General features: G+C 45.8%; 1 protein-coding gene across 4 annotated transcripts; it reads right to left on the bottom strand.

Moving 5' to 3' along the window:
* Positions 1-205: 205 nt before the first annotated feature.
* On the bottom strand, positions 206-27,526 carry MDC1 (mediator of DNA damage checkpoint 1). 4 transcript variants are annotated; one of them, XM_063938030.1, is made up of 16 exons: positions 27,439-27,526; positions 25,071-25,189; positions 24,479-24,931; positions 23,185-23,269; positions 21,159-23,041; positions 20,860-20,928; positions 20,660-20,725; positions 20,507-20,551; positions 13,226-14,023; positions 7,023-7,069; positions 4,399-6,468; positions 3,875-3,952; positions 3,401-3,583; positions 1,744-1,869; positions 1,271-1,381; positions 206-1,154 (listed from the first exon to the last, which is right to left on the bottom strand). In XM_063938030.1, exons 2-16 carry the CDS (start codon positions 25,186-25,188, stop codon positions 966-968), a joined length of 6,321 nt encoding a protein of 2,106 aa, XP_063794100.1. In that variant the 5' UTR covers position 25,189; positions 27,439-27,526; the 3' UTR covers positions 206-965. The 4 variants fall into 4 exon arrangements, with proteins under 4 accessions (XP_063794100.1, XP_063794098.1, XP_063794099.1 ...); XM_063938028.1 differs by having other exon boundaries at positions 3,794-3,952; positions 27,439-27,525; XM_063938029.1 differs by lacking the exon at positions 27,439-27,526 and adding an exon at positions 25,910-26,110 and having other exon boundaries at positions 3,794-3,952.
* Between the last annotated feature and the right edge of the window lie 243 nt (positions 27,527-27,769).

Genomic DNA, 27,769 nt, shown 5'->3' with positions numbered 1-27,769 from the left:
GAAGCTCCTTTTTGGACACCCAGTAGCAATATTATGACTTTTTGAGATCATAGCAGTACTGCAGCAATATCCTACAACGCCCATCCGCCATCACACGCATCCATACACCTACTGCATTAGGAAGCACTTGTTTTGCAGTAGTTACAATACTTTGGGACTGGAGAGACCTTGTTCGATAGAAAAAAAAGAAAAGAAACACAAAACAAAAAATACTGTGCGTTTATTATATACACAAAGTCTCCACTCTATATACAGGCATAGTGTTAACCCTGTGCTTAGGACTCAGGGAAATGACTGCGCGCTGTGCTGCCAACGTATCTACAATTATATAAAGTCAGCCATAAATTAGCATCAACAGGTTTCGATATTCTAGCGTGTTAGCTCCCTCTGTCCAGTCGGTCATACAAAGCAAAAAAAAAAAAAAAAAGCAATTAACGAGTGAGCGCAAGGCTGATGTTACTCGGCAGTCTAATACTAAGCATCTAGCCCCAAAATCTACTACTTAGTTGTACCTGCTTATATTATTGTTACATTGTGTCTCTACAGCATGTTGATCCATATTTAGGTCAAGCAAGAGATACAGTCCCGCAGTTTTTGCGCTTTAATTACGGTGAACTACAGATTTGATGCGTTGCCACACGTAATCGTGGTGGGGGCTTCCCTTGTCTGAACAGAATTGTAAAAAACTACAAAAAAACATTCTAAAATGATCACAGATAAAACTATTGAAAATAATTTAGGTGAAATTCAGGTCGGCATGTGTCACGCATGTACATCCCGTATAATGTGCTGCTATTCATTTATGGAACTAGAACTTGGGGCTAATACTGTGATCCTTAATAACAGACAGGTAACCCTGTATTAATGCTGCTTATCTACAGTGCTAATCGCAAAACTCTGCTCAGTAAAAACCAGCTTATGAATATGCTATGTAATACGTAAAGACAGATATCTGTACAACAAACTCAGCGCCTCCGCTTGGCCGGGGCGGGTCCAGGACTCTCCGTTGCAGGGTTCAGCAGATAGGCGGATGGATTTACTTCCTGGCGTAAGATCCCACTCAGAATAAACTCCGCCGTCGTGACCGGAACAGACGATGGTGCGGACTTGCAGCGAGCGGCGTCTTCGGGACACGACACAATGATGCACTTCTCCTAGAAATAAGAGAAGATGAGGGGACATTATCCACTGTGTGGGAATCTTTCAGAACGAAGGTCACTCAAGTCCCATTCATATGAATTTAGATATCAAGTTCTGGTCTTTTTATTACCTTGAAAGTCCGGGGCATTTTGGGAAGGAATGTTGCCCCACTGCAGCGGATAATGTCCTTCATATGTTCAGGCTCAGGCTTGACATTAGAGGTGATGTGAATTTCATAGCCCTACAAAGACAAATCCTTCAGAGCAGAAGTTGACTGAGATTCTTTTTCAATACTGTTTTCTTATAAACCCAACCCCTTACCCCTAACGATCACTCATCCCCCACAGAAGACAGCTGGCCACCTCGGATAGGATAATGCAGACAGGAGTATCTATGAATACATCTTCCCCTCCTGATATCTCATCCCCCACCACCGGGGTGACCCACCCACACAAGAGAAGCTAAAGTTGTATTCAGATACAATATATAGGGTGATACAGGAACTGTACTTCCCACAGCAGAAAGACGGGGGTGGGGGGGGTCACACAATAAATATAGTTACAGCCATCATTCACAAAGTATGTAGTACCCTGGGGTCCATACCTCAAGGAGCGGCTTCCTCTTGGCTTTTTGCAGTGATTTTGCTAACACAAAGTTAAAGATTTTCTCTTGTTCTTTATCATTAACCAGAAATCCAGTTGGGGACAAAAAACAGCCGCTCTTCTTACACTGTGTAGAAGAATAAATAACATATAAAACAAGAATAAAATGATGGCGTTCTACGAATTTATATATATATATATATATATATATATATATATATATATATATATATATATATATATATATATACATACACATACACATATATATATATATATATATATATACATATATACACACATATATACACACACACACACACACATATATATATATATATACACATATATATACATACATACACACACATACACACACATGCATGCATACATACATACATACATACACGTAGTTACTGATGCCTGTAGTGGTCCCACTCCCCTGTGTTCTAGCCACCTGCCTTGCTCAACCAGGCACAGCCAGTACCAGTGCCAACCCAACTGAACCAATTATTTATACTGGGTATAACTGGTAAGAATAATATATATACATACATACACACACATATATACACATATATATTAGTGATGTGCACCGGAAATTTTTCGGGTTTTGTGTTTTGGTTTTGGATTCGGTTCAGCGGCCGTGTTTTGGATTCGGACGCGTTTTGGCAAAACCTCCCTAAAAATTTTTTGTCGGATTCGGGTGTGTTTTGGATTCGTTTTTTTATTTTTTACAAAAAACCCTCAAAAACAGCTTAAATCATAGAATTTTGGGGTCATTTTGATCCCATAGTATTATTAACCTCAATAACCATAATTTTCACTCATTTCCAGTCTATTCTGAACACCTCACGCTTCACAATATTATTTTTAGTCCTAAAATTTGCACCGAGGTCGCTGGATGACTAAGCTAAGCGACCCAAGTGGCCGACACAAACACCTGGCCCACCTAGGAGTGGTACTGCAATTTTCTAGAGAGAGGATGAGTGCTTCCATCCTCATGTGAATCTGAACCACTAGCTATGAACATAGGCCAGGGCCTCAGCCGTTCCTTGCCACTCCATGTCGTAAATGCCATATTGGCAAGTTTACGCTTCTCATCAGATGCTTTTAATTTTGATTTTTGGGTCATTTTACTGAACTTTTGTAGTATACTTGACGACACAGAGGTAGAGCAATGGACTACTGTACCGTACTGCTATATATATACTTGTGGTCAGCAAAATTCTGCACTCTATATAAGTAGTGATGAGCGGGTTCGGTTCCTCGAAATCCGAACCCCCCGAACGAATACGAATCTCGCGAGAATCCGACAGCGGGATGATGACGTTCGGGCACGCTCGGGTTAACCGAGCAAGGCGGGAAGAGCTTCGAGTCTGCCTCGGACCCGTGTAAAATGGGTGAAGTTCGGGGGGGTTCGGATTTCGAGGAACCGAACCCGCTCATCACTAATATAATATATATATATAATGTACACACACATACATATAAACATATACACACACAAGCACACACCTCACTGAACTTCATATCCAGCACTAAACTGGGAGGGGCAGGAAGTGGTGCTGGGGCAGGTAGGAAATTGGGTACAGAGTATTAGAGGGATGGAAAATGGCTCCGACATGGGACTGGGGCAAAGATAACAAAATGTGCACCTTATCTATCCAGTCCAACGTGACAATGGGAATACCCCTTGCAAGAGCACAGAGAAACTTCACGGTCCTTCTAACACGGTCGGTTACCAGGTGAGTGCAGTCAAACACGGAGTCTGCAATGTCGCCTCCCAGTGAGCGGATTATCCCCTCACCCACCGCATCCACCACACCGGTGAACAAAACCTGAAGGAGAAAGTGAAATAATGATCTATGAGATGGAAGGAGTGTGGCAGAACTTACACAATGTACTAAAACATATGGTGGGAAAACAAAATTGGTGGAGACAAAAGGCTGAGCCAGAGAAGAGGCTAGAAGATAGCAGATGAAGAAAATACATCTGCCCTGAAAGCCAAGGATAGTTCTTATAGAGACAGCGTAAGGGTGAAACCCGACCTTGGGAGCTGATCCTGAATGGGGAACATACGGGCTGGTGGCTGCAGCAGACATTCTGCTAGTGCGACGTGGGGTACAGACCTCTGGTGGGTTACTTAAGGCAGAACTTGGCCTTTGTCGGCTGCTCCGAGATGGGGATGGGTCAGGAGGGGAGATTTCCTGGGATAGAAGTCATGAGACAGGTTATAATAAAGTCCTGTGTGCCACTTTCATGTTCTTTAATGAACGAATTGCTCCATCTAAAATTACACTGTAGACAATATGGTTTGAATGTCACCTGACTAAACATAGCTTTAATGTGTGTAATTTTAAAATATGGCTTCTCAACTGGTGGTACATATACCACTAACAGTAGGAGATACCAGGAGCAGTCACCAACAACGCTGGATGAACCTCAAACAATAGGATAAGCCTTGTGACAGCTACACCAGTAAATACAGTGGTGTACTGGGGTGTTACCTTTCCTAGAACAGGACACATTTTGGTTAAGCTTACGAGCATCTCAAGCTTTCCCTCTTCTGAATATCCAAACTATACCACAGTTTCTGAGATTTTCCTATAGCAGCCTTAAATACATCAGTCTCCACATTGTAATTTCCACTAACCTTTGCATCAGCATTTACGGTCTGCGTGTTGCTTGCTTCTGCTGCTAATTTTCGAGGCCGGCCTCTTCTTGGCGTCGTTTCTCCCTCTGCTACTGGTTTCTGTTCTACAGGCTCATCTGACTTCTTCCTCTTGACTTCCACTTCTGCTTTTGATGGTTGGCCTCTCTTCCTTGCTGCAACTGGGGTGGAAACTTGAGGCACGTCTTCCTTAATTGCCGTTCTCCTGGATCTTCCAGCATTCAGCCTTGACTTTTCCTCATGTACGGACAACTCCGCTTCTGGCTGCAACCCTGCTCTCTCCACGGCCTCCTCCTTTCTGTCTCTCTCTGCTTCTTTAGGTTCCTCTGTCGATGTTTTTCTCCTTGATTTGGAGGACAGTTTTTCAGGCGTGGTGTTGACTTCAGCCTGTTGTTCGTTTCCAGTTTTCTTACCATCTTTGGCATTTTTTCTAATTCTGAGAGTTGTCTTTTGACCAACTGGATCTGCTTTTTGGGTCTCTGTAAGGATAACATCTTCCTTTTGTTCAGTCTTTAACTCTTCCTTGGAGCCCTTTCTAGTCCTTCCAGATTTATTGCTTTGTTCTTCTTCCAATCTTGCAACGTCTTCCTCCGCTGAATTCTTTTTGGCCCTTCTGGAAACAGTTTCTTTTACATTTTCACTTTTTGCCACACTTTCCTGCTCTCTACATTCTCTTTTTGACCTTCTTGTCTGAGTTTCACTGACTGTTGGCTCTTCCTTGTTTCCAATATCGTTTTCCGTTATCTGCTCATCTTTCCAATTTTTCCGTGTCTTCCTTGGTTTTCTAGCTGCATCACCTGCCTCGGTTTTTCCAACATCTGTCACTTCTTCTGGTTTTTCTTCTTCCACCTTAGTATGCCTTGTTCTCCTTGTCATTTTGTTACTGACTGGACTATCCTCAGAGTTTCCGTGGAGTTCTTTTTCTTCAACTGTCTTCTCACCACCTCTTAAACTCATACTCCTCTTAGATGTCACATTTTCAGATTCCTCTTTGATGTCTTTTGCTAAATTCCTCCTGAGTCTCCCTGGTTTCTCATTTCCAGAACTGGGGCCAGCGGGAGAGACTTGGACCTCCTCATTTTGTCCTTTTTTGCTGGCTGTGGCTACCTCGCCCTTTTTTTTCTTTTGCTCCACAGTCTCTGCAGATGCAGCACCAGACTTTCGAGTTTTTCTCTTCCCTAGACCCTCCTCCACTTTTTGTGTCTCTATTGTTCTTGAAACTGGCCTGTGTACTTCATCTTCTTCCAGACACACCTCAAATTTCTGGTCATCGACGTTTTCATCTTCCACTTTACCGCCATTATCCCTGGATTCTGCTTCAACTGTATTGGATTTTTTTAGCTTTGTAGCAGCACGTGTTTTGGTTGTAACACATTTCTTATTTGGAAGGTCACTGCTGGACTCAAACACCACTTGGGTACAACTTCTATCCGAAACCATGAGCTCCTTGCTTTCAATAATTCCTGCAGAAGATTTGCCTCCATTTCCTTTCTGCTCTGCAAAGGTAGGGATAGGATCTTTGTCATTTTCATTCGGGTGATCCTCAGTCTTCTCTGGCATATGCTTGACTACATTATCTTTCTTGTCATCTTCTGGTGTTTGACTTTTGATAATTTCAACAGGATTTATTGGTAAATTCCCAGAGGAAGAAATATCCCTACTCTCCAGAGAGCAAGGACCAGACTCTTCTTCATGGTCATCTTCCAATTCTTTCTTGGCCACTTTAGCAAGGCTCTTTCCAGTCGGTTGCTTCCTCTTAACCTTCTCATTAATCCCTGATGTTGATGGTTCAACATCACAGACCATTCTGTTTGTCCTCTTTCGGGTAACTGTCGAAACAGCTTCCTCCTTTGTTTTAATTTTGTCCTCCACATCTACTACTCCCATTTTCCTTGCTCCTCTTCTTCTTCCTCCTTTCTCTGCTGTCAGTTCTTCTGTTGTCTCAGTTCCAGGTTGCTTTAGCTCTTCTGCATTGAGGTCACTCAGAGTCTCAGGTAGGGAATCAGGCACAACAGGAACGTCTTCTGGGTGCTCAATAACTTCGGCTGCAGTCTGCAGGGAAAAGAATGTAAATGTCAATAGATGTACTATGTGTTGCTGCTTTTAAACAGATAAGACCAACACCAAACCTGGTGACACTAATGATAGACACAAATAGGCCTTTGCTTGTTTACTGTAATGTGGTGTTTCCGTATCAAAGGGCTTGCTCACTTTTGGAAACACACATTCCTTGCAGCATCTCAGTGGGGTTCAAACTCCTTAACCTGGCCAATACTCAGCTTTGCATTTTACAACTAGGACTGGAGATCTCAGTGTGGCTCGAGCCCTGGCAAGGACAAACTGCCTGGGCTGGAGGATGCAATGAACGTAACTGACCAGGAGCCACAGCCAATCAAATCCCAAATACAACCTTATGACATACCTCCTATCCTAGCTGACTGAATTCATAGGATGTCCTCCATCGTTGATTACTTTATCGTGCATATGGCATACCATTAGCAGAACTGAAATACCCATGGGCGTCCAAAGGAAACAAAGGAGGGGCTAAGAAGGAAAGTTTTCCAAAAGTGGACCACCCCTTTATACTAAAATTCGGATTTACCAACCTCTGCATTCTTTTCAGACTCCGCCCTTTTCCTGCTTCTGCTCAGACCTGTAACACAGGATAAAATAGGATTTTAATTACCTACCGGTAAATCCTTTTCTCGCAGTCCATAAGGGATATTGGGGAGACTTAGTATGATGGGGTGGGGTATAGCAGGGGTCCAAAGGAGCCTGTGCGCTTTAAATTTCTTCACTGGGTATTCTGGCTCCTCCCCTCCATGTCCCTTCCCACAGGCAGTTATAGGTAAAATAGTGTCCGAAGGAGAAAGGACATATATGAGAGAAGGAACATAATAAGAAGTAGTGGTGAAATTTATACACCAGCACACCACTAACATACAACAACCAGCAACAGCTGGTAACAACAGCAACAGCTGAACAGGTAACCACATAAAGAGAACCTGCAGAAAAGTCAACGCACTGAGGCAGGTGCCCAATATCCCTTATGGACTACGAGAAAAGGGTTTTACCGGTAGGTAATTAAAATCCTATTTTCTCTAGCATCCATAAGGGATACTGGGGAGACTTCGTACGATGGGGACGTCCCAAAGCTTCCAGAACGGGCGGGAACGTGCAGAGACTTCTGCAGCACCGCCTGCCCAAACTGGGAACCTCTTTGGCCAGGGTATCAAACTGGTAGAACTTCACAAAAGTGTTCTTCCCCGACCAGGTAGCAGCTCGGCATAGTTGCAGGGCCGAGACTCCACGGGCAGCCGCCCAGGATGAGCCCACCAATCTTGTAGAATGTGCCTTCAGAGACTTAGGAACAGGTAAGGCTGCCGACACATAGGCTTGTTGGATAGTAAGCCGAAGCCAACGAGCAATGGACTGCTTTGAAGCAGGACAACCCTTTTTCAGTGCATCATACAGCACGAACAAGGAATTAGTCTTTCTGATCCGAGCCGTCCGCTTGACATAGATCTTCAAGGCTCACACAACATCCAATGCCTCCGGAGGAGCAGAAGCGTCAGAACTTGACAGAACCACAATAGGTTGATTCAGGTGAAACGCAGAGACAACCTTCAGCAGGAACTGGTCTAGTACTGAGCTCCGCTCTGTCCTCGTAAAAGACCAAGTATGGACTTTTACACGATAAAGCCCCCAATTCTGAGACACGTCTAGCAGAAGCCAGTGCCAGTAACATCACTGTCTTCCACGTGAGGTACTTTGTCTTCTACCGTCATCAAAGGTTCAAACCAGGATGACTGTAGAAATTTCAACACCACATTCAAATCCCTGGGTGCCGTAGGCAGCACAAAAGGTGGTAGTATGTGGAGTACCCCTTGCAAGTAGGTCTGAACTTCTGGTAACAGTGCCAATTTCTTGTGGAAGAAAATGGAGAGAGCTGAAATCTGAACTTTAACGGAACCCAGATGTAAGCCCTTATCCACACTAGCCTGCAGGAAATGTAAGAAACGCCCCAAGTGTAACTCTGCAGGTGGATATGCGTGGTCCTCACACCAGGAGACATATCTTCTCCAGATATGATAGTGTTTTGACGTCACAGGTTTCCTGGCCTGAACCATGGTAGCAATAACCTTTTTGGAAAGGCTCTTGTGAGCTAGGATGTTCCGCTCAACCTCCATGCCATCAAACTAAGTCGCCGTAAGTCTGGGTAGACGAATGGTCCTCGTTGAAGATCTCTTCTTAAACCTCCTAGACGCGGCTGAAGTGACGAAGTCGAGCTCTCACCTTGAGATTCTCTCGGGGTGGGTGGGCACAGTCATGCTGAGGGCTTAGTGGAAGCAGAACTGGTGCTCTGTTCCTGAGAACCAGTGTTTGCAGGTCTTTTTGTCTTACCTCTGGTGCCTTTTTTTGCATTGGAGGCACCCCTGGCCCTAAATCGAAATCTGTAAGACTGAAAGGACTGAACAGACAGCCCCGGGTAGGAACGCCTAGCCGGCGGGGCCCCAGAGGGGAAAAACGTAGTTCCCCGGCTGGGTAGACAGGTTATCCACAGGATAACAATGGGATATTATGGAGCGATAGCGGATTGGCACCAAACGATCACAAGCTTTCAGTCCTCCCAGGATGCAATGGGCCAATCCATATATCCCCGCCCACTGGCTCAGGCAAATCAGTTTTTTTAACATAAGGTACTTAATAGAGAGCGCTTAAATTCCGATCACATTTATTAGATATATTAAAAAGTAAATATAGATAAAAATAATCACATTTATATACAGAAATTATGCATGTATGGCACTTTAAAAAAGCTGAAAGACACCTCGATTGATACTGATAAACTGTATGGCTCCAAATTATTCTTAAAGTTCATAAATGTATAGGCAGTCCATAGCCATATATTATGTATCTTAATAGGCTAGTTTGGCCAGAATTACTTGATATCCAGTTATTTTTATATCCTAGGAATTCTTTGTGTATAAGGATATATACACTGACTATAGCAAGTTTGCTATAATTGAGAGTCCAGATATTTAAATGGATACAAAAGCTGCAGTCATTAGATCCAAAATATCCTGATGTGTGCACTCACCAGGACCCGGTATTAACCATTTGCCGCTCTACTTCACTTTTATACTGCTGGCGTGGTATGGGGTTTATACAAATTACAGGGACCGGTAAGGTCAGTGCAATGTTTTCACCTCACCTCACCTCACCGCAGGCTGGAACGTGATGCTTCTTATTGAATGGAGCGGCAGACGACTGTGGCTATAAACCGCAAGCTGTATCTTTAGCCGGAACAAAGCTGGATATGTGGTCTCAGTCTGCTCGAGCCAGAAGGACAGCCCCCGACTGAGATCACCTGTCATACGGCTGTGATGCGCCCGTGTGTAGCTGGATATCTGGAGTAGGTGGAGGCCAACAGTCCAAAACAATCAGTTTACTCTCAGCACCAGTGCCAATTTCCTTAACATGTTTCTCCGTTATAGCATTAGAACGGTTTCATCAGAAGGTATGTCCCTGTGGTCCACATTCTGCTTTTTAAACAGTCTCCTCCAATAGTATGATCCTGCTCATTATAGAGTACAGGTGTGCCACAGGTGTCACATGCATATAGAATCTCATACCTAGATTAGTATTCGGTTTAACAATGTATTCTAAAAGCCATATTCCAATTAATTATAATATAATAGTATCTTACAAATAGTAATAAATAAATTACATACATGTTCAACATTAAGAATTAGTTATTAAAAAAGACTTCATATCGGTATTATCAATGGCAACGCGTGAACTTAAAACAGCTGTATCTAATTACAGCTAATCTGCGAGACAAATGGATGTGAGACATCACTTTTTATTAATAGCCATTATGGCCAAATGGTCAGAGACGCCGGCCCGCAATCCCCCAACCCGGGTTCAAAACCCACTCTCCCCATTCTCACAATTATTTTTAATTTTTAGTTTACCACTATATTTTATTTTCATAGAAATGGTTACTACATCCATTTTTCTCTGCATTATCACAATACTCACTACCTTTGTCTGGTCTAAATGCAACCACCGCCATAAACCTAAAAAACACCCACATCTCATTACTGGATACTATATCTCCACTTATTTATCAACGGTAAGTTCTTACCATAACGTATATATTTCCCTGCAGTGACTTTGGAAATCCACGTATCCAACTCGACCCCAAAGGGCCATTCCCTAGAAAAGGGAGGGATTCCACACTACGCTTGGATTCTGCGTCCGCTATCCACTGATGCAACCACAAGGCCCTGCGCACCGACACTGCCATGGCAGACGTCCTAGCATTAATATTGCCCATTTCCTTGAGCGAGTCGCACAGGACGCATGCAGTATCCTGAATGTGCTTCAGGAGAGTCACCGTAGTGACCAGAGGCATATCCTTAGAAAGGCCCTCCTGAATCTGAGTAGCCCACGTATGAATGGCATGACTCATCCAGCAACCCGCTATGACCGGCCTTTGCGATACTCCTGCTGCTGTGTCGATAGACTTTAGTGTAGTCTCTATCTTCTGTCCCCAGGGTCCTTTATGGTAAAGGAGCCCAGGGCGGGCAGCACCACCTTTTTTGACAGTCGAGAGACCGAGACATCAACTTCCGGAGGCTCATTCCAGAATTTCCTACCTTCAGCAGCAAATGCGAAAGTATGCAAAAATTGCTTTGGTATTTTTTGTCTGGATTTTTCCAGGCTAATTTAAATAGGTCATCTAACTCTGCAGAATCAGGGAAAGTGACATTTGGCTTGTTGTGTGTTAAGAAAAACGACTGCTGTGATGCAGCGTCCTCTAGAGGGAGCTTTAACACATCCCGTATAGCCGGAATGAGGGGTTCAATACCCTGAGCAGAAGTGGAATCCCCCCACTAACTGGATCCAAGTTATCCCCATCCTCCTATATTTCCTCATCTGAATCAGAGAGCAGAGCAGGTAAACCACGCTTTTGTGGTCCTGAGTTAGGGAAGGGGGCTGTGTAACAGCTGCCCTAGCAGCTAAGTCTGCAACAGCCTGTTGTAGTAGCTGAGTTTTCTGAACATTAGCAGTGAGTTGTGAGGACATATCAGACATCATATTCTTAAGAGCCCCTAACCAGGATGGCTCTGGTCCCTCTTCCCCAGCCCCTTCACTGAGCTGTGAAGATTGGCTGCATTGTTCACATGAAACAGAATCAGATGATAAGGGAGAGAATCTGGTGTGGCATACACTGCATAGTTTGTGCCTACCCATGTTCACAGTAATCACAAGAACATACACATACACAGACAGTAATACTTAGCAAGCCTGCCCTTACTGTATGTGAGAGGAGACACAGAGAGAGAAGACCAGAACACCCCAGCTATTCAGCCCCAGCGAGGCTGTCATCTTACAATATCACAGTGAAACACTAATGGGTACAGAATGGGTACAATAGCGGCTCTCCCCCTTTGCTACACCCTGTACCAGTTTTCCAGCATGTCTTGTGAGTCAGGAGGAGCTGTGTGTGCTTGCTTCAGCTGCATTAAGCAGAGGAAGGCGCCAAAATGCCGCTGGTTCCGCTCTGAGGTAGCTCCGCACCCCCCAATGGCGCCGGAGCTATAGAGTTTTTTATACTGGCAAGGTCTCCTATGTTGCTTAAAAACATCACTCAAGTACTAGTTTAAGCCACTGCTTGCCAGTCCCCAGGAGGGTCCCGTATGCCGCGCCCGCGTGTCAGCCGCACCATGAACCGGGGTACCCTCCTAGCGGGGCCCCCGGCTTGTACTCCCCACAGTCAGGCATGTGTTAGGGGTGTGTAGCGTGCTGCGATTGCGACAGCTAAGATGCAGTGCCCCGCTGAACAAACAACCTCTCAGGATGGTGGTCCTGCATCAGGGAAGCGGCTCTGACACCTCGCAAGGCCGGTGACCGTCCCCCCCTAACTCCCAGGGTGCAGGTATGCTGTTCCCTAAACAGCATACCGAAAATAATAAAAGTTTAAAAGTAATTGAAGAAAACTCTGGAGCTGCAGAGATGTGCCTCCTCTCCTGAGGGCACTTTTTTCTAAAGTGCCTGTGGGAGGGGGCATAGAGGGGAGGAGCCAGCACATCCAGTGAAGAAATTTAAAGTGCACCGGCTCCTTTGGACCCAGTCTATACCCCACACCATCGTACTAAGTCTCCCCAATATCCTTATGTATGCTAGAGAAATAATAAGAAAATGAGGTGTGTGCATATGTCATCTGCTGGAAGATATAAGACCTATGAAAGAAGTTTATAATTTGTGATCAATTAAAATGGAGCATGTATACAAAAACAAAATACAACTGAGCAGCAAAGTACTAAAGGGTTCCTATTACCATCACACACCAGGGGGTGTACACTATTTGGGATGAGTGTCTTGTGTCTCTAGTTCAAATTGAATTGACAGGTTACATTGTCCATTTTGGATCGGTACGTTTTGTAGAAAAATGGCTTATAGCTATAAGCACATGGCACAGATACATACAATAAAACACTATGCCCAAAACCGAAACTAATACTGAATTATCGCATACGGTAACACATTGAGCTTATACTCAAACAAGACAGTGTCAGATAAGCTGTTCTTTGGTGGAAAAATCTTTCTTAAAATATTATTCCCTTTTGTTTTGATTTACGTGCAAATAAAAAACATTAAGGACAAAAAAAAATCCCTCATGTTTTAAGGGAAATTATATCTATATGGACTCTCAATGACTCCTTTAAGTCATTCTCGGCACATGCTGCTCTTTTTTAACTATACACTTAATAAATGTATTTCAATTGTGGACACTAACCCCTCTTTGAATACAGCTTCACTTGATCTTTGTTAGAAGTTTCCTTGGCTTGCTCTTCTTTGGCTGAGACACTCAGGCTGCTACAAGGCGGTGTGTTATCACTTTCTGTGGCCACCACATTTAAGTTGGAAGGCTGAGTGTCATCATCTCCTGATTTTTGTACAAGTGGGATGCAAATTTGGGTGCCATTACTATCTGGAGCACTCTGACTGTGCGCTTGAGTGGCCTGATCATCCGTGGTTTGTGCCTCTACGTTGCACGGTTGTGAGGTGCTGTTGTCTGTTGGTGGCACTGCTGAGATACCAGCCTCCATGTTATCTTCCTCTGCAGCTGGCATATCTGGGGAATGAACATGTGCTGGATGTTGCTGTAAGGATGGGATACCAAGGGTGTAAGGCTGCGTGACCTCAAGCTCAATGGATGACACTTGCTCATCTTCCTTCTCTGCATCATCTTCTTTATCAAGGTCTTCTTTCAGATCAGTAGAGGCTCCTTCATGCTGGATAGCCCGTGCCCAAACAGAAGCTGGAACATCTCGTTTAAGTTGCAACCAAGAACCTGTCTCTTCTGGAGCTCTAATAGACAAGTATTGGGAGACGGGTTGAGTGTCCTCTTGGGATACTGGTCCGCATGTTAGTTGCTGACCCTCCTTTCCTGATTCTGCCACATTATCTGCAGGTTGGGTTGCCTCTTGGTCAATTACACTATCATTGCCTAGTTCAGGTGTCTCTGCGTTTGAACAATATGGCTGAGTCTCAGCTATAGCATTTTCATCAATCTCCTCCTCGGATGTATCCACTGAAAGTAATAAGTCAAGGACAAAAAAAGAAATCAATCAATTTTCATTACATGACATTATAACAGTACAACTATATGGCAACTGATGCATGAACACATTTAACTCAGGAGTGGAAATCTGATTGCTAACTATATAAAAAGAAAGTGTAAAACCTAATTGTTGCCATTAAAACAGACAAAGGATGTGTCTCTGCGACTTCGAAAGAAAAAAAAACCCACACATAAAAGGATATTGAGGAAATTGTTCATTATATTTTTAATCGCTACAAAATCAGTAACAATGTTCTATTTATACTACTACAATGACTGTTGAAATGTCTCCTCATCTCGGGTAATGGGATCGGAGAGGAAACCGCAAACAGCAAAGTCAGAAGTCACATTTTTCATAAATAGAAGACGACACTTTGGGGCAGATTCAACTAGCTTGAAGCAGATGCTAAAACGGCTTTGTGGGATTGGGCTCTCTAGCTGATATCTGGTGGAAACCAATGGAGATGTGAGCAGAAATCAGACTTCTATAATTGCACTTAGGCGAACAGAGCTCATTTAACTGATGCTACCCCTTGGTGATCATGTCTGTGAATATAATATGAGTTATGGTAGACTTACCATAGTTAACTATTTTTTTTCAAGGTTCATAGGACCCGCAGGGATGACACTGGAGTGTAGGTGGTTGGAGAGGACTGGGCACCAAACAACTAAAGCTTCTGAGATCCCATGATGCTCCAGTCCCTCCTCTCCAATCCCTCCTCTCCTATATCCCACCCCCGGCCAGGGCTAGCCAGTTTTGCTAACAGGATAGGAGAAGGAAGACTGGTACACACAATAGAGAAGAGAACCGTTGACCAATAGGAAAAACCCATAGAAGCCAGGTGTGTCAGGGTGGGCGCCCTGTGGAGGCTATAGACCTCAAAAACAAAAAAAAGTGAACTATGGTAAGTCTACCATAACTCTTCTTCAGGGTCCACAGGCATCCACAGGGATGACATTGGGGATGTCCTAAAGCAGTTTTCTTAAGGGAGGGGACGCTCCTGAGCAGAAAGGAGAATCCGGCGCCCAAAGGAAGCATCCTGAGAGGCAAAGGTATCAAAGGCATAGAACCGGAGAAAGGTGTGGACAGAAGATCACGTGGTTGCCTTGCAAAGTAGTTCAGCAGACTTGGCGGACTGCCCATGAAGGACCCACAGAGCGAGTAGAATGGGCAGAGACTGTGTACGGCACAGGGAGGTCAGCCTGAGATAGTCATGCAAAGCCATCTAGCCAGAGTCTGTTAGCTGGCCAGCCCCTCTTGTGGAACCCATATAGGACAAAGATGGAATCAGATTTTCCTGATGGAGCTGATACGTTCCACGTAAATCGAAAGAGCACGGACCTCATGCAACGAGACTTCCCCCACATAGAGATTCGGGGATCAGAAGGCTGGAACCAGAATTTCTTTGTTAAGATGGAATCTGGATACCACCACGGAGAAACAGCCCTGTCCAGATGAAACATCCAAGAGGGGGTGGGGCAGGAGAGTGGCCCTAGATCCGATACCCTTCGAGCAGGGGCAATGGCCAGAAGGAACAGCGTTTTCCCCATCAGCCACCGTCCAGAGGTGCAAACGGGTGCTCCTGTAGAGTCCGGAGAACCAAAGACAAATCCCATGGAGCCACCGGAGGGACAAAGGGAGGATGAATGCGAAGGACTCCCTGAAGGAAAGTTCAAACATCAGGCAAGGGAGCAATTCCTCGCTGAAATCAGACTGATAGAGCCGAGACATGCACTTTAAGGGATTCCAGGAGTCCGAGATCTAATCCAGCTTGGAGAAAAGCAAGCACCCTGGAAATTCGAAAAAGAGAGGGTCATAGTGTTGTGCTGCACACCACTGGAAGATAGCGTGCCAAACTCGGTAATAGATGCAGAGTGAGGCGGTCTTCATTGTCCCGTGAGCATTGTTTGAATCACAGAGCGGGAGAAACCCTTGGATCTTAAGAGGGATGACTCAAGAGCCAAGCTGTCAAGACAGACAAGCAAGGTCTTGGTGTAGACAGAGACCTTGAGATAACAGGTCTGGTTGCAGAGGAAGTGGAGAGGCAGTGTCTATGGAGAGACACTCTAGATCGGTGAGCCAGGCTGGAACTATCAACAGCATGGTGCCTCCTTCTTGCTTGAATTTAAAAAGAACCCTGGGAAGAAGGGAGACCAGAGGGGAGAGGTACACCAAATGGAAGGTCCACTTCACTGCCAATGCATCTACGAAGGCTGCTGTGGGGTCTCTTGTTCTGGACCCGTATACAGGAACTTTGTGATTGTATTGTGAGGCCATGAGGTCCATATCCGGTAGGCCCCATTTGTCCACCAGGATCTGGAAGACACCTGTGTGAAGAGCCCACTCTCCAGCGTGTACGTCGTGACGGCTGATGAAGTTTGCCTCCCAGTTGAGGATCCTCGGGATGAACACTGCCGAGATGGCCGCAAGGTGATGCTTTGGCCCATCTGAGAATGTGTGCCATTTCCAACATCGCCAACAAACTGTGCGCGCCCCCCTGGTGACCGAGGTAGGCTACCGCAGTGGCGTTGTTGGACTGAACCTGGACAGGCTTGCCCAGGAGAATGTCCTTTGCCAGAGTGAGCACTCTGTAGACAGCTCGATGCTCCAGGACACTGATTGGAAGGCAACTATCGGTGGGAGTCTAACATACCTGAAAGGAGTATTGACCGGTTACTGCGCCCCACCCGCAGAGGCTGGCATCCATGGTGATTAGCACACAATCTGGAATCCAGAAGGGCCGATGTGGGACGTCTGCAACCACCAGGAGAGGCAAACTTCTGGAGAGAGGACCATCATCTGGGACCTAATCCGATGAAGTTATCCATTCCACATGGAAAGGATCAGAAGTTGAAGGGGCCTGGAGTGGAACGGGGAGTGTATTCCACCATGTTGAAGGTGGAGACAATGGACCCCAGGACCTGCATCGCTGAGTGCATGGACACTCGGCGACTGTAAAGTAACTTGCATACTCGCGTTTGCAGTGCAGACATTTTGTCTGCTGGCAGGAAAATCCTCTGTACCTAAGAATCCAGGAGAGCTCCCAGATGCAACATTCTTTGAGAAGAAACCAGGGAGGACTTCTTCCAGTTCAGGAGTCAGCCGTGTGATTGCAGGAAAGCAATAGGCAGCTGAAGATGGTGGTGGAGGACCTCCGGAGAGTGTGCCAGAATCAGAAAGTCATCCAGGTATGGGAGTATTCTGACCCCCTGACGACGGAGCTGGGCAGCCATAACTGCCATAATTTTGGTAAAGGCTTGAGAAGCTGTAGAAAGATCAAAAGTCAGTGCCCGAAATTGGTAATGTTGCTCAAGGACAGCAAACAGGAGAAACCGTTGATGAGTGGGTGTAATAGGCACATGCATGTAGGCATCCTGAATGTCCAGACACACTATAAAGTCCCCAGGCTCCAATGCCAGAACAATGGAGCAGAGGGTTTCCATACAAAACCTGGGTACTCGGATAAATTTGTTCCGTGACTTGAGATTGAGGATAAGTAGATGAGACCCACTGGGTTTCTGAATCAAGAAAAGGGTAGGGTAGAAACCCGTACTTTGCTGTACCAAAGGGACAGGTATTACAACCTCCGAATGCAGTAGAAACTGAATGGCATTCCAGAGAGTCAGAGTTTTGACAGGGTCTGTTGGAGGATCTGATTCTGTACAAAAGAACTGCTGGGGAGGACGGCGCCTCACAAATGTGACAGCGTACCCGTGAGAGACCACTTCTCGGAATCTGTGGTGGTCTGACGCAAACCAAAAATTCGGCCTCCGACCGTGGGATCCCCCCGGAGGAAGCCTGAGCCATCAGGTGGAGGATTTGTCGTCAGACTTGGTGACTGGACATTTGGCAGCCTCAGCCTGTTTAGCACGGGGCTTGAAAGCCTTAGTGGAAGTAGACTGCAGAGGGAAGGACAATCCTTTAGCTTTACATATGGATCAAAAGGACCAAAAGGAAGATGTCTCAGGCTTCGGGGTAGTTGCTGATGGCAAGAAAGCAGATTTAGAAGCCGCTAGAGCAGCCACTATTCTTGTCCATTTCTGCGCCAAACAGAATGTCCCACACAAAGGGCAAGGATTCCAGGGCCTTCTTGAAGTTAGTATCCGCTTTCTATGAGCGTAGCCAGATAACGCGGAGGGTGACCACAGAGGTGGCAGATGCCTTGGAAGTCAAGAGACCGGTATCCAAAGCCGCTTCACCTAAATAAGAGGCTGCTTCCCTGATATGGGAGGTGTGGGACAGCTGTTGCCTGGTAGCATCAGAGGGGAGGCTGTCTTCTTGGGCTTCTGCCCAGCCTTCAATAGCCTTAGCCACCCAGGCCGAGGCCATAGCCACTCGTGTAATAGCTCCTTTAAGAGAATAAACAGGCAGTTTCAATTTCTCTATCCATAGCTTTCTTCAGGGAAGACGTAGACGGTATAGACAAAGTAGAGTTTTGAACCAGACATGCTACGTGAGAATCCACCGTAGGTGGAACACTCCACTTAGCACATTCTCCAGTCAGGAGAGGGTAAAAAGAAGCTAGTTGTTTTGGTATTTGAAACTTCTTACTAGGGGTACTCCATGCATGAAGTCAGTGAGCTGATCTGATTGAGGGAATGCAGCCTTAACGACCTTCTGGCATTTGAATACAAGGGTTTTTTGTTTAGGAGCTAGTTCCTCTTCTGCTAATTCCAGAATGGATTTGACTGCCTGCACTAGTGCGGGTACATCCACTGTAGAATGACGCTCCTCCTCACCTGAGGGGGACTCAGGGAGAGAGACGTCTGCATCCTCAGCCTCCCCAGATGACACATCAGAATCCATAAGCTGCATAGACTGTGAGGATGGCACAGGACACCTAGCTGCTTTGGCAGCTAAAGGGCTGTCACCAGGTAACATTTGTTGAAAGGCGGCAGAAGAGTGTGATAGAATATCCACCCAGGGAGGATGCATAGGGAGGGCTGGAAGAGCAGGTTGTAACTGCTGTGGAAATCCCATAGTGATAGGCAGAGCGGGGGCTGATAAGCGATCCACTATCTGCGTCAAAACCGGTAAGGAAGACACCACGGGTGGTTCCTAGACAGAGCCTGGTGGGATGGGATATAACAATGTGCACACAGACCATCCTGTACAGGGTCCTGAGGGGATAATCCCGCTGAACAGGGCCTGCAGCTGACCAGCTGGAAGACATAGTAACAGCAAAATAACATCACACAATAAGTGTGTAGCTAGTATTGCAATGTGACACCCTTCACAAATACGAGTAAATGTGAAGTACTGTGAACCCCTATACACATACATACACACATATATATATATATATATATATATATATACACACACACACACACACACAGTGTGTGTGTGTGTGTATATATATATATATATATATATATATATATATACATACACACACACACACACACACACACACACACACACACAGTGTGTGTGTGTGTGTGTGTGTGTATATATATATATATATATATACACACACACACATACACACACACATATACATATCCATACACACATACATACATACATACATACAGTTGCAGTGGGCAACTACTCAGCCCACAGTAGATGGTAGGATCATTGCTGTGTAACCTGGCCCTTGGGAGAGGTATCCAGGGAGACTAGATCCAGCGTTCCCGGAGACCATTGTTCAGAAAATGGCTGCTGAGCGTCTCAGAGTGGGAGAACGAGGGAGGAGCAGCTCAGAGGAATCGCGCTCTGAGTTGAGGGAGGGGACACCGGGGGAGCGCTGACCTCTCCTTGCTGACGTTAACCTCCGGGGGCCACTGGCCTCTAAAGAGTTCCCCAGTGCCAGTATATATTGCCCTGGTGGACTAGTGGGGGTCACGGATGGACCGGCGCCCACATCAGTGCCTCTGGTCGGTCCCAGACACCGGAGGAAAGGCTGTATCAAATATGCGGTTCCGACTGCAGCCTAGGGTCCCAAGGGAGCTTGCTAGCTGGGCTCTGTGGTACCCGCCAAATCACTGGTCCACTCACCAGTGTTGCGACGCCAGTGGGGGGTTGAAGGAGCAGCAACGCTAGCGTCCTTAGGACTGCCTAGTGATGTTTGCTCCAAGTAGTAAAAATAAAAAATCTTAAAATAAAAGCTTGGGGGTGCATCCGGCTCCTGCCAGCACCAAAGCAAAACTGGCTAGCCCTGGCCAGGTGTAGGGGAGGAGGGACCGATGCATCCTGGGATCTCAAAAACTTTAACTGTTTGGTCCCCAGTCCTCTCCAACAACCTACACCCCAATGTCACCCCTGTGGATTCCTAGGACTACACCAAACCTTTAGTCAGGCTTGTAAATCTATGTTAAATGTTGCCTGTTGAAGTGTTTAGCAGGAACACAGTTTGAGGTTAACCTGAACCTATTGCTTTGGTAGCAATCTCTATCTATTTAAAAAGGATCCACAAAGAATACACAATAACATTAAGAGGATGTGCTTACCGGTCACTGCGGAAATCTGCAACACACCTATTGGGTCAGCAGGTCCTGTATTGAAACAATGAGAAAAATAAAGAAAGAGTAACTTATAGCAAGTACTCTGCATCTCTCAGTCTATACCAACCAACCTACATGTGCTCAATACCGGAGGCTTACGTTTAAACGGATCTGGCTCCGCCCACGTAGAACTGAATACATACGCTTGAGTAGCTTCCTCTTCATCTAAGCAGCAGAAAGGGAAGACATTTGTGTCTTTAATATCACGTTCAGTTGTTTAAAATGTTCACAATGCGAAATTAAATGTTATTTTCTGCTTTAATTGCAAACTAAGGCAAAAGATCAGATTCTACAAATACCTGGCAAATCCGATTCCTGTTCTTGTGGTTCCAGGTAACACTGTGTGGCCATACTTTCAAAATTAGTATCTGAAATATAGTATATAAAAATGTTAGTTATGTAAATGCCACACAAATAAGGTTCGGGTATCAGTTACAGTACCAACACAGCACCTTCCTCCCAACTTACTGCCCTAAGGGGAGGAGTACGACACAATGACGATCGCATCCATGGTCATTGCAAATGTATTTAAGTTTACATAGCACCTCACCGAACTCAAAAATATCTTCTCTCAAAACACAGAAGAAAATAAACTTACTTTCAGAGTCAGTTTTCTGAGTCTCATCCTCCTCCACGCTATCATCTGCAGATACGCTGGGGGCTTCCACTTTCGAAGCTTCAGGCCGAGCAGCAGGTTCTTCACAAACACTGCCACTATGGTCACCTGCTTGTGTTTTATCCAATTCCGGGACATGAGGTCCATCATTGTCTTCTACATCCGTGTCACTGTCCATGTGCAATGCAGCAGCTCCTTCACTGGTCACATCCATTTCAGTCTTCTTGCAATCACTTATTGCAGTTTGCTCAGCTGGTCGAGCTTCCTCCAGCACTGGGCCAACATCTTCCTCATCCACGTCTGTGTCATCATCTGTGTGTAAAGCACTAGCCTCTTCATTTGTGACACCTATTTCTTCCTTTTCGCTATAGCTTTTTGCAGTCCTAACTGATTGTTGATCATCTATTTGATCTTGAGATGTTGGCTTATTTTCCACTGCAGCATTTGACGCTCCTGGCATCAGGTCATCTTCATCCACATCAGTATCGCTGTCTAAGCTGAAGGCATCTTTAGGCTCTTGAGCATCCATTCTTGTTTTTCTGGAGTCTTGCTCCCCTTTTGTCAAGGTCTTCATGGAATGGTCAGTGTCTTCATCCACATCGATATCACTGTCTAGATGTATTCCTTTATTTGTTTCTTTTACAGTTATAGTTGTTGTTCTCTCATCTTTCTTTACTTCTGTGTTGGACACATCAACATCATCCTCCACATCTGTATCACTGTCCAGATGGAATCCTTCCTTCTCTTCATCGTTATTCCTGGAATCCTGCTCATGGCTCTTCCCATCTGGCTTGGGCATGTCCACAATAGTTTCAACATCCGAGTCACTGCTGACTTTGGTCCTGCTGGTTTCTGTAGTCCCTGAAGTTCTATTACCTTCAACTTTCCTTGTGTTCAGTTCAGCACTTTCACTCTTTGACTGTAAAACCTTAAGTTTATCCTCAACATCTGTATCGCTGTCTGGGTTAACGACCAATGAGCCATTTTTCTTTTGTTGTTCATCAGCTTCATCATCTGTATCACTGTTTATGTGATGTGGCTTTCCAGTCTCTAAATCAGCTTCTGAAGTTGCTGCGTCATTTTCGCCATCCGTGTTAAATACTGTACCAGCCATACCCACAGTTCTGCCATTGTTTTGCTCTTGACCTCCATCGGTTATGGTTTCAAGGGTCTCTGCTTTCATTACACCTGACCGACAGGTGGTAGTGTCTTCCTCATCTACATCTGTTTCGCTGTCTAAACAAAAATCAACTTCTTTCATTCTTAAGCCTGTATCCACAAGTTCTACGTTGTTTACTTCAATGGTGACATTGACGTCTGGACTGGTTTCATCAGAGACCTTCTGCTCTGTATCGCTTTTTCCTGCATCTTCTTCCTTGGCACAAGGATTGTTGGTTTGTTTATTAATTGTACTGTCCTTTAAAGTTTCTTCACGCTCATGTTCAACATGTTTATCTGTGTTCAGTGTTGAAACGTCCTTCAACTTTATGTCTGATGTATCTGAAACTACGATCTTCTGAACATGTCCGTCACCATCTGAAAAGCTGCTATCTGGCACGGCCTCTGCCTTCGGTTCTACAGCTTGGTCATCCTTCGCGTCAGACGCATCTCCTGTCAACAATGTCAATTTTAAGTCTCCATCTGTCCGTATATCAATCTTTTTCTCCTCTTTATCCACTGGTGGAAGGTTCCTGCTTTCATCTTTGGTCTGTTCTTTAAGAGATGAAGGGGTTGAGATGTTCAGCGAGGAGGGTGTAAAAGAGCTTAGCCTTGCAGGAGTATCATGAGTGTCTGTGTCGCTATCACAACGTAGATTGAGTGACGGGAAACGAGACTCGGAGGTTGAAGTATCGTTTTCCTCATCACTAAGAACAAACAAAAATAGTCACAATATAATTCCCTTTTTATCAACTGGTAGAAGGCAGACATAGAACTAACATTCGTCTTTGCCATGGGTACATTGCGAACTCTTACTATTTCCATTGCAGTTAAGAGATTTCAATCTTACCTTTCGGGCACAATTGTGTCTGTAATGGGAGAGAACATGGTCCCATGACCTGTGGTCTTGTGGCCGCCTCTGAGGGATCCAATACCTGTAGGTATATTTAGTAGGGAATGTTAGGAGATGGACTATTCCAGGGTATCAAACTGGTATTACTGTGGTCCATCAGACCTGTATCCCAGTCACCAATGCCACAAAATGTAAGATGCAATGTCCTTCCTAACATCCTGTGGTCCTTCTCAAGGAAGAGCTACTGGTAATGCTATTACTTATTTCCTGCTATCAGAATAAAGTTATATCTACAGATATCTGAGACTTATCCTCGTTAAGACATCCGGTCCGAAAAACTGACTCTTTCCGATGTTTCACCAATTTTTTACAGGCTATCCAGATTGATCGCCTGTAAAAAAATAAAAAAAAACCTCTCTCCCAAAAACACACAGATTAAGTGAAACCTGTGTGTTTCCATGTGAAACAGCCCCGTTTTCGCTGTTTCCGGGGATTCTGCTTCGCCTGTCGGAGGCAGGTGAAACAAAATTCCCAATAAGCTGCGGCACGCGCAGGCTTATCGGGGCTAATTAGATAGCCCCCAGCGGGACAATTAGCCCCGGTAAATTACCGGGGCTAATTGGATATCCCCCCAAAGGAGGAGATTTATGACAAGTCCAATAGGATTCTAGTTACCATTTTATAGAATGCACTAGAAAAATGATAGCAAGAATCGGGTTCAGTATGTAATCCCCATGGACGGGATGCCGATGGTCAGAATACCAACATCGGCATCCCGGCCATTCAAATCCCGAGAGCCCAGCAGTTTACACCCTAAACTTCCCCTGTCCCCTACCCTAACCCTCCATTGTGGGTGCCTGACCCTAACCATCCCTGGGGGGTGCCTAAACCTAACCCTTCCTTCCCTGATGGTGCCTAAACCTAACCCTCCCCGTTTGGTGCCTACCCCTAATCTCCTCTTCTAAGTGCCTAAACCTAACCCTCCCTCCCAGGTACCAAACCCTAACCTTACCGTTCCTGCACCCTAACCCCCTTCTCATGCCTAAACCTAACCCCCCCCCCCCCCATGCCCCCCCCCCCCACTCTACTCTAGCTGTAGTGCGTTGTATTCGCCCCATTGTATGGAAACTATTATATGTAGTACCAACAATACTCTATATCATATATTGTGTCTGCGCTAAACACAGCCTGAACCTGCAAGTATAAGCAGGTGCCCATTGCCAAATGAAAGTTAACCTGTACTATTTCTAGAACAGAGAATTCCCCTTATTAGTATCGGTCACCATCTTACCTTCTCCTCCTTCACTAGTCTTCTTCTGCCCCGCGGCACCTTCATCCTCATCTCCAGAGTCCCGCGCCAGTACAGCCCCACGTACCATCCTGCGTATGGCAACACCAGGAGTCTTCTCAATAGCCAAAGCTCCCTGAGTACCCGGAACCAGGACAGAGTCATCCTCACTCTCTTCAAGAATGGATGCCTCCTCCATTTTCTTCTGTATTGTGTAGCGACACGCCACATCAGCAAACATTAGGAAGTCCCCGTCGGTGAGGGCGTAACGTACATTCGGTGTGAGAGCCGCTTTGGTGCGACGGGTCTTGTTTAGGCTGGTATTGTCGCATATAGTGTGGCTGTCTGCTTTCACCTCCAGGATTGCATGTTTCTTGGACACGGACTGCGCGGGCAGTGTGATATCACAGCTGGCATGTCGGCCAATGAGATTCTGGCCACGGTATATGGGGAAATCTGAATAGTAAATGAGCAAAATGGAGAATTACGGAACACTGATAAAGGGAAGATGCACTAGGGTCAATATACATCTACGTAATTGAGTAATGACTCAGGAGCCAAGGTAAGAGAGCAGATCGAGAGGCGTCTAACTTACCCTGTGCTGGTCCATGGATCCCAGCAAACATATGCAGATTTCCTACTGGCCTGAGTCGATCCACTGGAGTTTCTTCCCCATCATCATCATCTGACTGCAAGCGCTGCGTATCATCCATCCTATATAATAAATGTTACAGGCTGGTCAGAAATACCATTAACAAAGCCACATTTAATTTTTTTCCTAAACAAATACTGCAGATGCATAAATTAAATGAGGTTAAAAGGGGATTATTAGTGTTCACTCTAGGCAGTTTTAGCAGGGCGCCGCGCCCTGCCCAATTTTTTTAAGGGCAAAACCCGCCCTGCCCAATTTTTTAAGGGCAAAACCCGCCCTGCCCAATTTTTTAAGGGCAAAACCCGCCCTGCCCTTTCTGCGGCGCCCTGCTAAAACTGTCGCCCGCTTCCTGCCCTCACAGCATGTAAAGATGCCGCGCGCACGCGCGCTGCATCCATTCACGCTGAGAGAGCGCTTGGGGAAAGCCCAGCACGCACGCCCCCAACAGTGACGCCGCTGGCTGGGCACGCCCCCAACAGTGACGCCGCCGGCTGCCCACGCCCCCTTGTATTACCCGCATTGACCCCGCCCCTATTTTGCATGACCGCGCCCCCTTTCCGGCACGCGCACACGCTAGTGCCCCTCTAGAACCGGCGCCCTGCCCGGCCCGGGTTCTAGAGTGAACACTAGGATTATTGCCTACACACACCTGTAGCCAAATGCAGTAATACCTTGCATGCAGAGCATGTGCCAATATTTGAACGCATACGCAAAAGAATATATGTAAAATATACAATTATAACAGGCAAGTAGTGGTGACGTTGGAGTCACGTGACTCTTACCTGTTCCTTGATGGAGGGTATAACGGTGAGCAAGGGCAGAACGCAGATATGAGGCCCAATCTGGGATTGCATATGTTGGAAATTGTGTTATAACGTCAAAGGACCTTATTCAGCTTCAGTAGTAGATTCTGCTAAAAAACAGAATCTGCTAATGCTGACAATCGCATGCTGGAGGCTGCTCAGCACAGGGCAAAGCCACCCAGCATGCAAAGTGCTGCCCAGCGATGCCATCGTAGTTCAACTGCGATCGTATCACACACCAGGCAAACAAAGGAAGCCCGTCTGCATGCGGCGTTATGCGTTCGCCCGAAAACGGTCCAGACACGCCTGCGTTGTCCAGACCGTGGACCCAAAATGCTGCATCAACGCCCCCCCCCCCCCCCCCCTTCCCTACCAGGATGCGATCGCACTCTGAAGGTTCACGCGTGCTGCACATGCGTGTAAATTTGAAAACTGCCCGCTTGGGATTTTCTGACTTCTGCGATCCAACCTGAATAAGACCCAAAGTCTATTATGGTTAAGTACTCCTCTATTACATGTGGCACAGTCACACACATTCATGTTTTCCTTATGGTTAGTAAAAAATGACCCTTACCTGCTCCCAAATGTCTAAACCTCTGTAAACGACCTTTGTGGGTTCATGCAAATTATTCTAATTAGTGGCATGGTTGCCGGTCATATATGTGAGCAGGCCGAAGCGGCTGCGTGACTGCAAAATTATTTCCTACCGTATTTACATCAGATACTGAGGCTTTAAGATTAGAATAATGATGTTAGCTGAAAGTCAGCAAGATAACCCCATGGCACCTCTCAGTGTTTGTTAATTTCACAACACTGGATATAATAAACTACTGGAGCAGGCTGGCATGCCGGTGTTATGGGAGCACACAATAAACCTTTGGCCCTTGCAGAATTTCCAAAACCGGGGAGGGAGGGTGGATTGAGGGAGGCAGGGGAACAGTTCTTGGATACTGAGAAAACACGACCCCTTGACATATATGATGGCCTGTATGCAGCCACTGATATAGAGTCCTATGCAGCACCCCCGCCTTCCCACCATGACACTTAGGGGAGATGTACTAAGCCTGGGGGAGAGATAAAGTACCAACCAGCCAACTCCTGTCATTTTTTCAAACACAGCATGTAACATGACAACTAGGAGCTGATTGGCTGGTATTTTATCTCTCTCCAAGGCTCAGTACACACCCTTTAGTGAGAACTGCACCCAACACCCACAGTAATAAAGTTGCACTGTGCAGGAAACTGCACCAGAATCTGCTACAGACCCCAATAACAACCACTTGTAGATGTGTATACTCTGTTTACTATGCATTCATCACACAGCCCCTCCCCCCATGCACTAGCACTCTCCTGCTACTTTGTCTAGGGCTCCTCTGCCCGTGCAGTTACTGAGCAGGAGGCCAGAGCTGCACTGCCCACACTCATACACACGTCACGCAGCGCACAGCACATTACACACACATATATGTGCACACAGACAGTATATACATAGGCAAACATGTCCACACCTCACTTCCTGCCTCTCTCCCGCTGCTCCAAGGCACGCAGTAATTGGGCACCGCCCAACATTTAAGCAGCGCAGCCCTGATTGGGCGAGGCGCCTGTCAGTCACGCCACCAGCGGCTCGGAAAGCGAGGACGTCACGATAGTGGGCGGATCCTAACGCGGGAAAGGAGGCTCCCGATTGGCTGCTGTTTCGCTACTTCGCAATAACGACTTGCAAAAGTTTTAAGCACTAGAGGAATAAATGAGTCTCGTTTCGGTGACCTCGTTATCGGGATCCATTTTGTTGAAAAGGATGATTGTAATTAATTAGTCTTCGCGCAAATGGCGGTCGTT

This window comes from Pseudophryne corroboree, chromosome 8 (genome assembly GCF_028390025.1).
Source record: "Pseudophryne corroboree isolate aPseCor3 chromosome 8, aPseCor3.hap2, whole genome shotgun sequence".
NCBI classification, from domain to species: domain Eukaryota; kingdom Metazoa; phylum Chordata; class Amphibia; order Anura; family Myobatrachidae; genus Pseudophryne; species Pseudophryne corroboree.
This window is presented reverse-complemented; position numbering and strand designations above follow the sequence as displayed.

What these genes read in the sequence shown, in the direction of transcription:
- MDC1 (XM_063938028.1), bottom strand. Translation starts at nt 25,188, where the DNA reads ATGGATGATACGCAGCGCTTGCAGTCAGATGATGATGATGGGGAAGAA. An exon ending in GACACAATTGTGCCCGAAAG is followed by an intron (nt 23,042 to 23,184) that starts GTAAGATTGAAA and finishes GTTTGTTCTTAG; the next exon opens with TGATGAGGAAAACGATACTT. An exon ending in ACAGGAATCGGATTTGCCAG is followed by an intron (nt 20,726 to 20,859) that starts GTATTTGTAGAA and finishes TCTGCTGCTTAG; the next exon opens with ATGAAGAGGAAGCTACTCAA.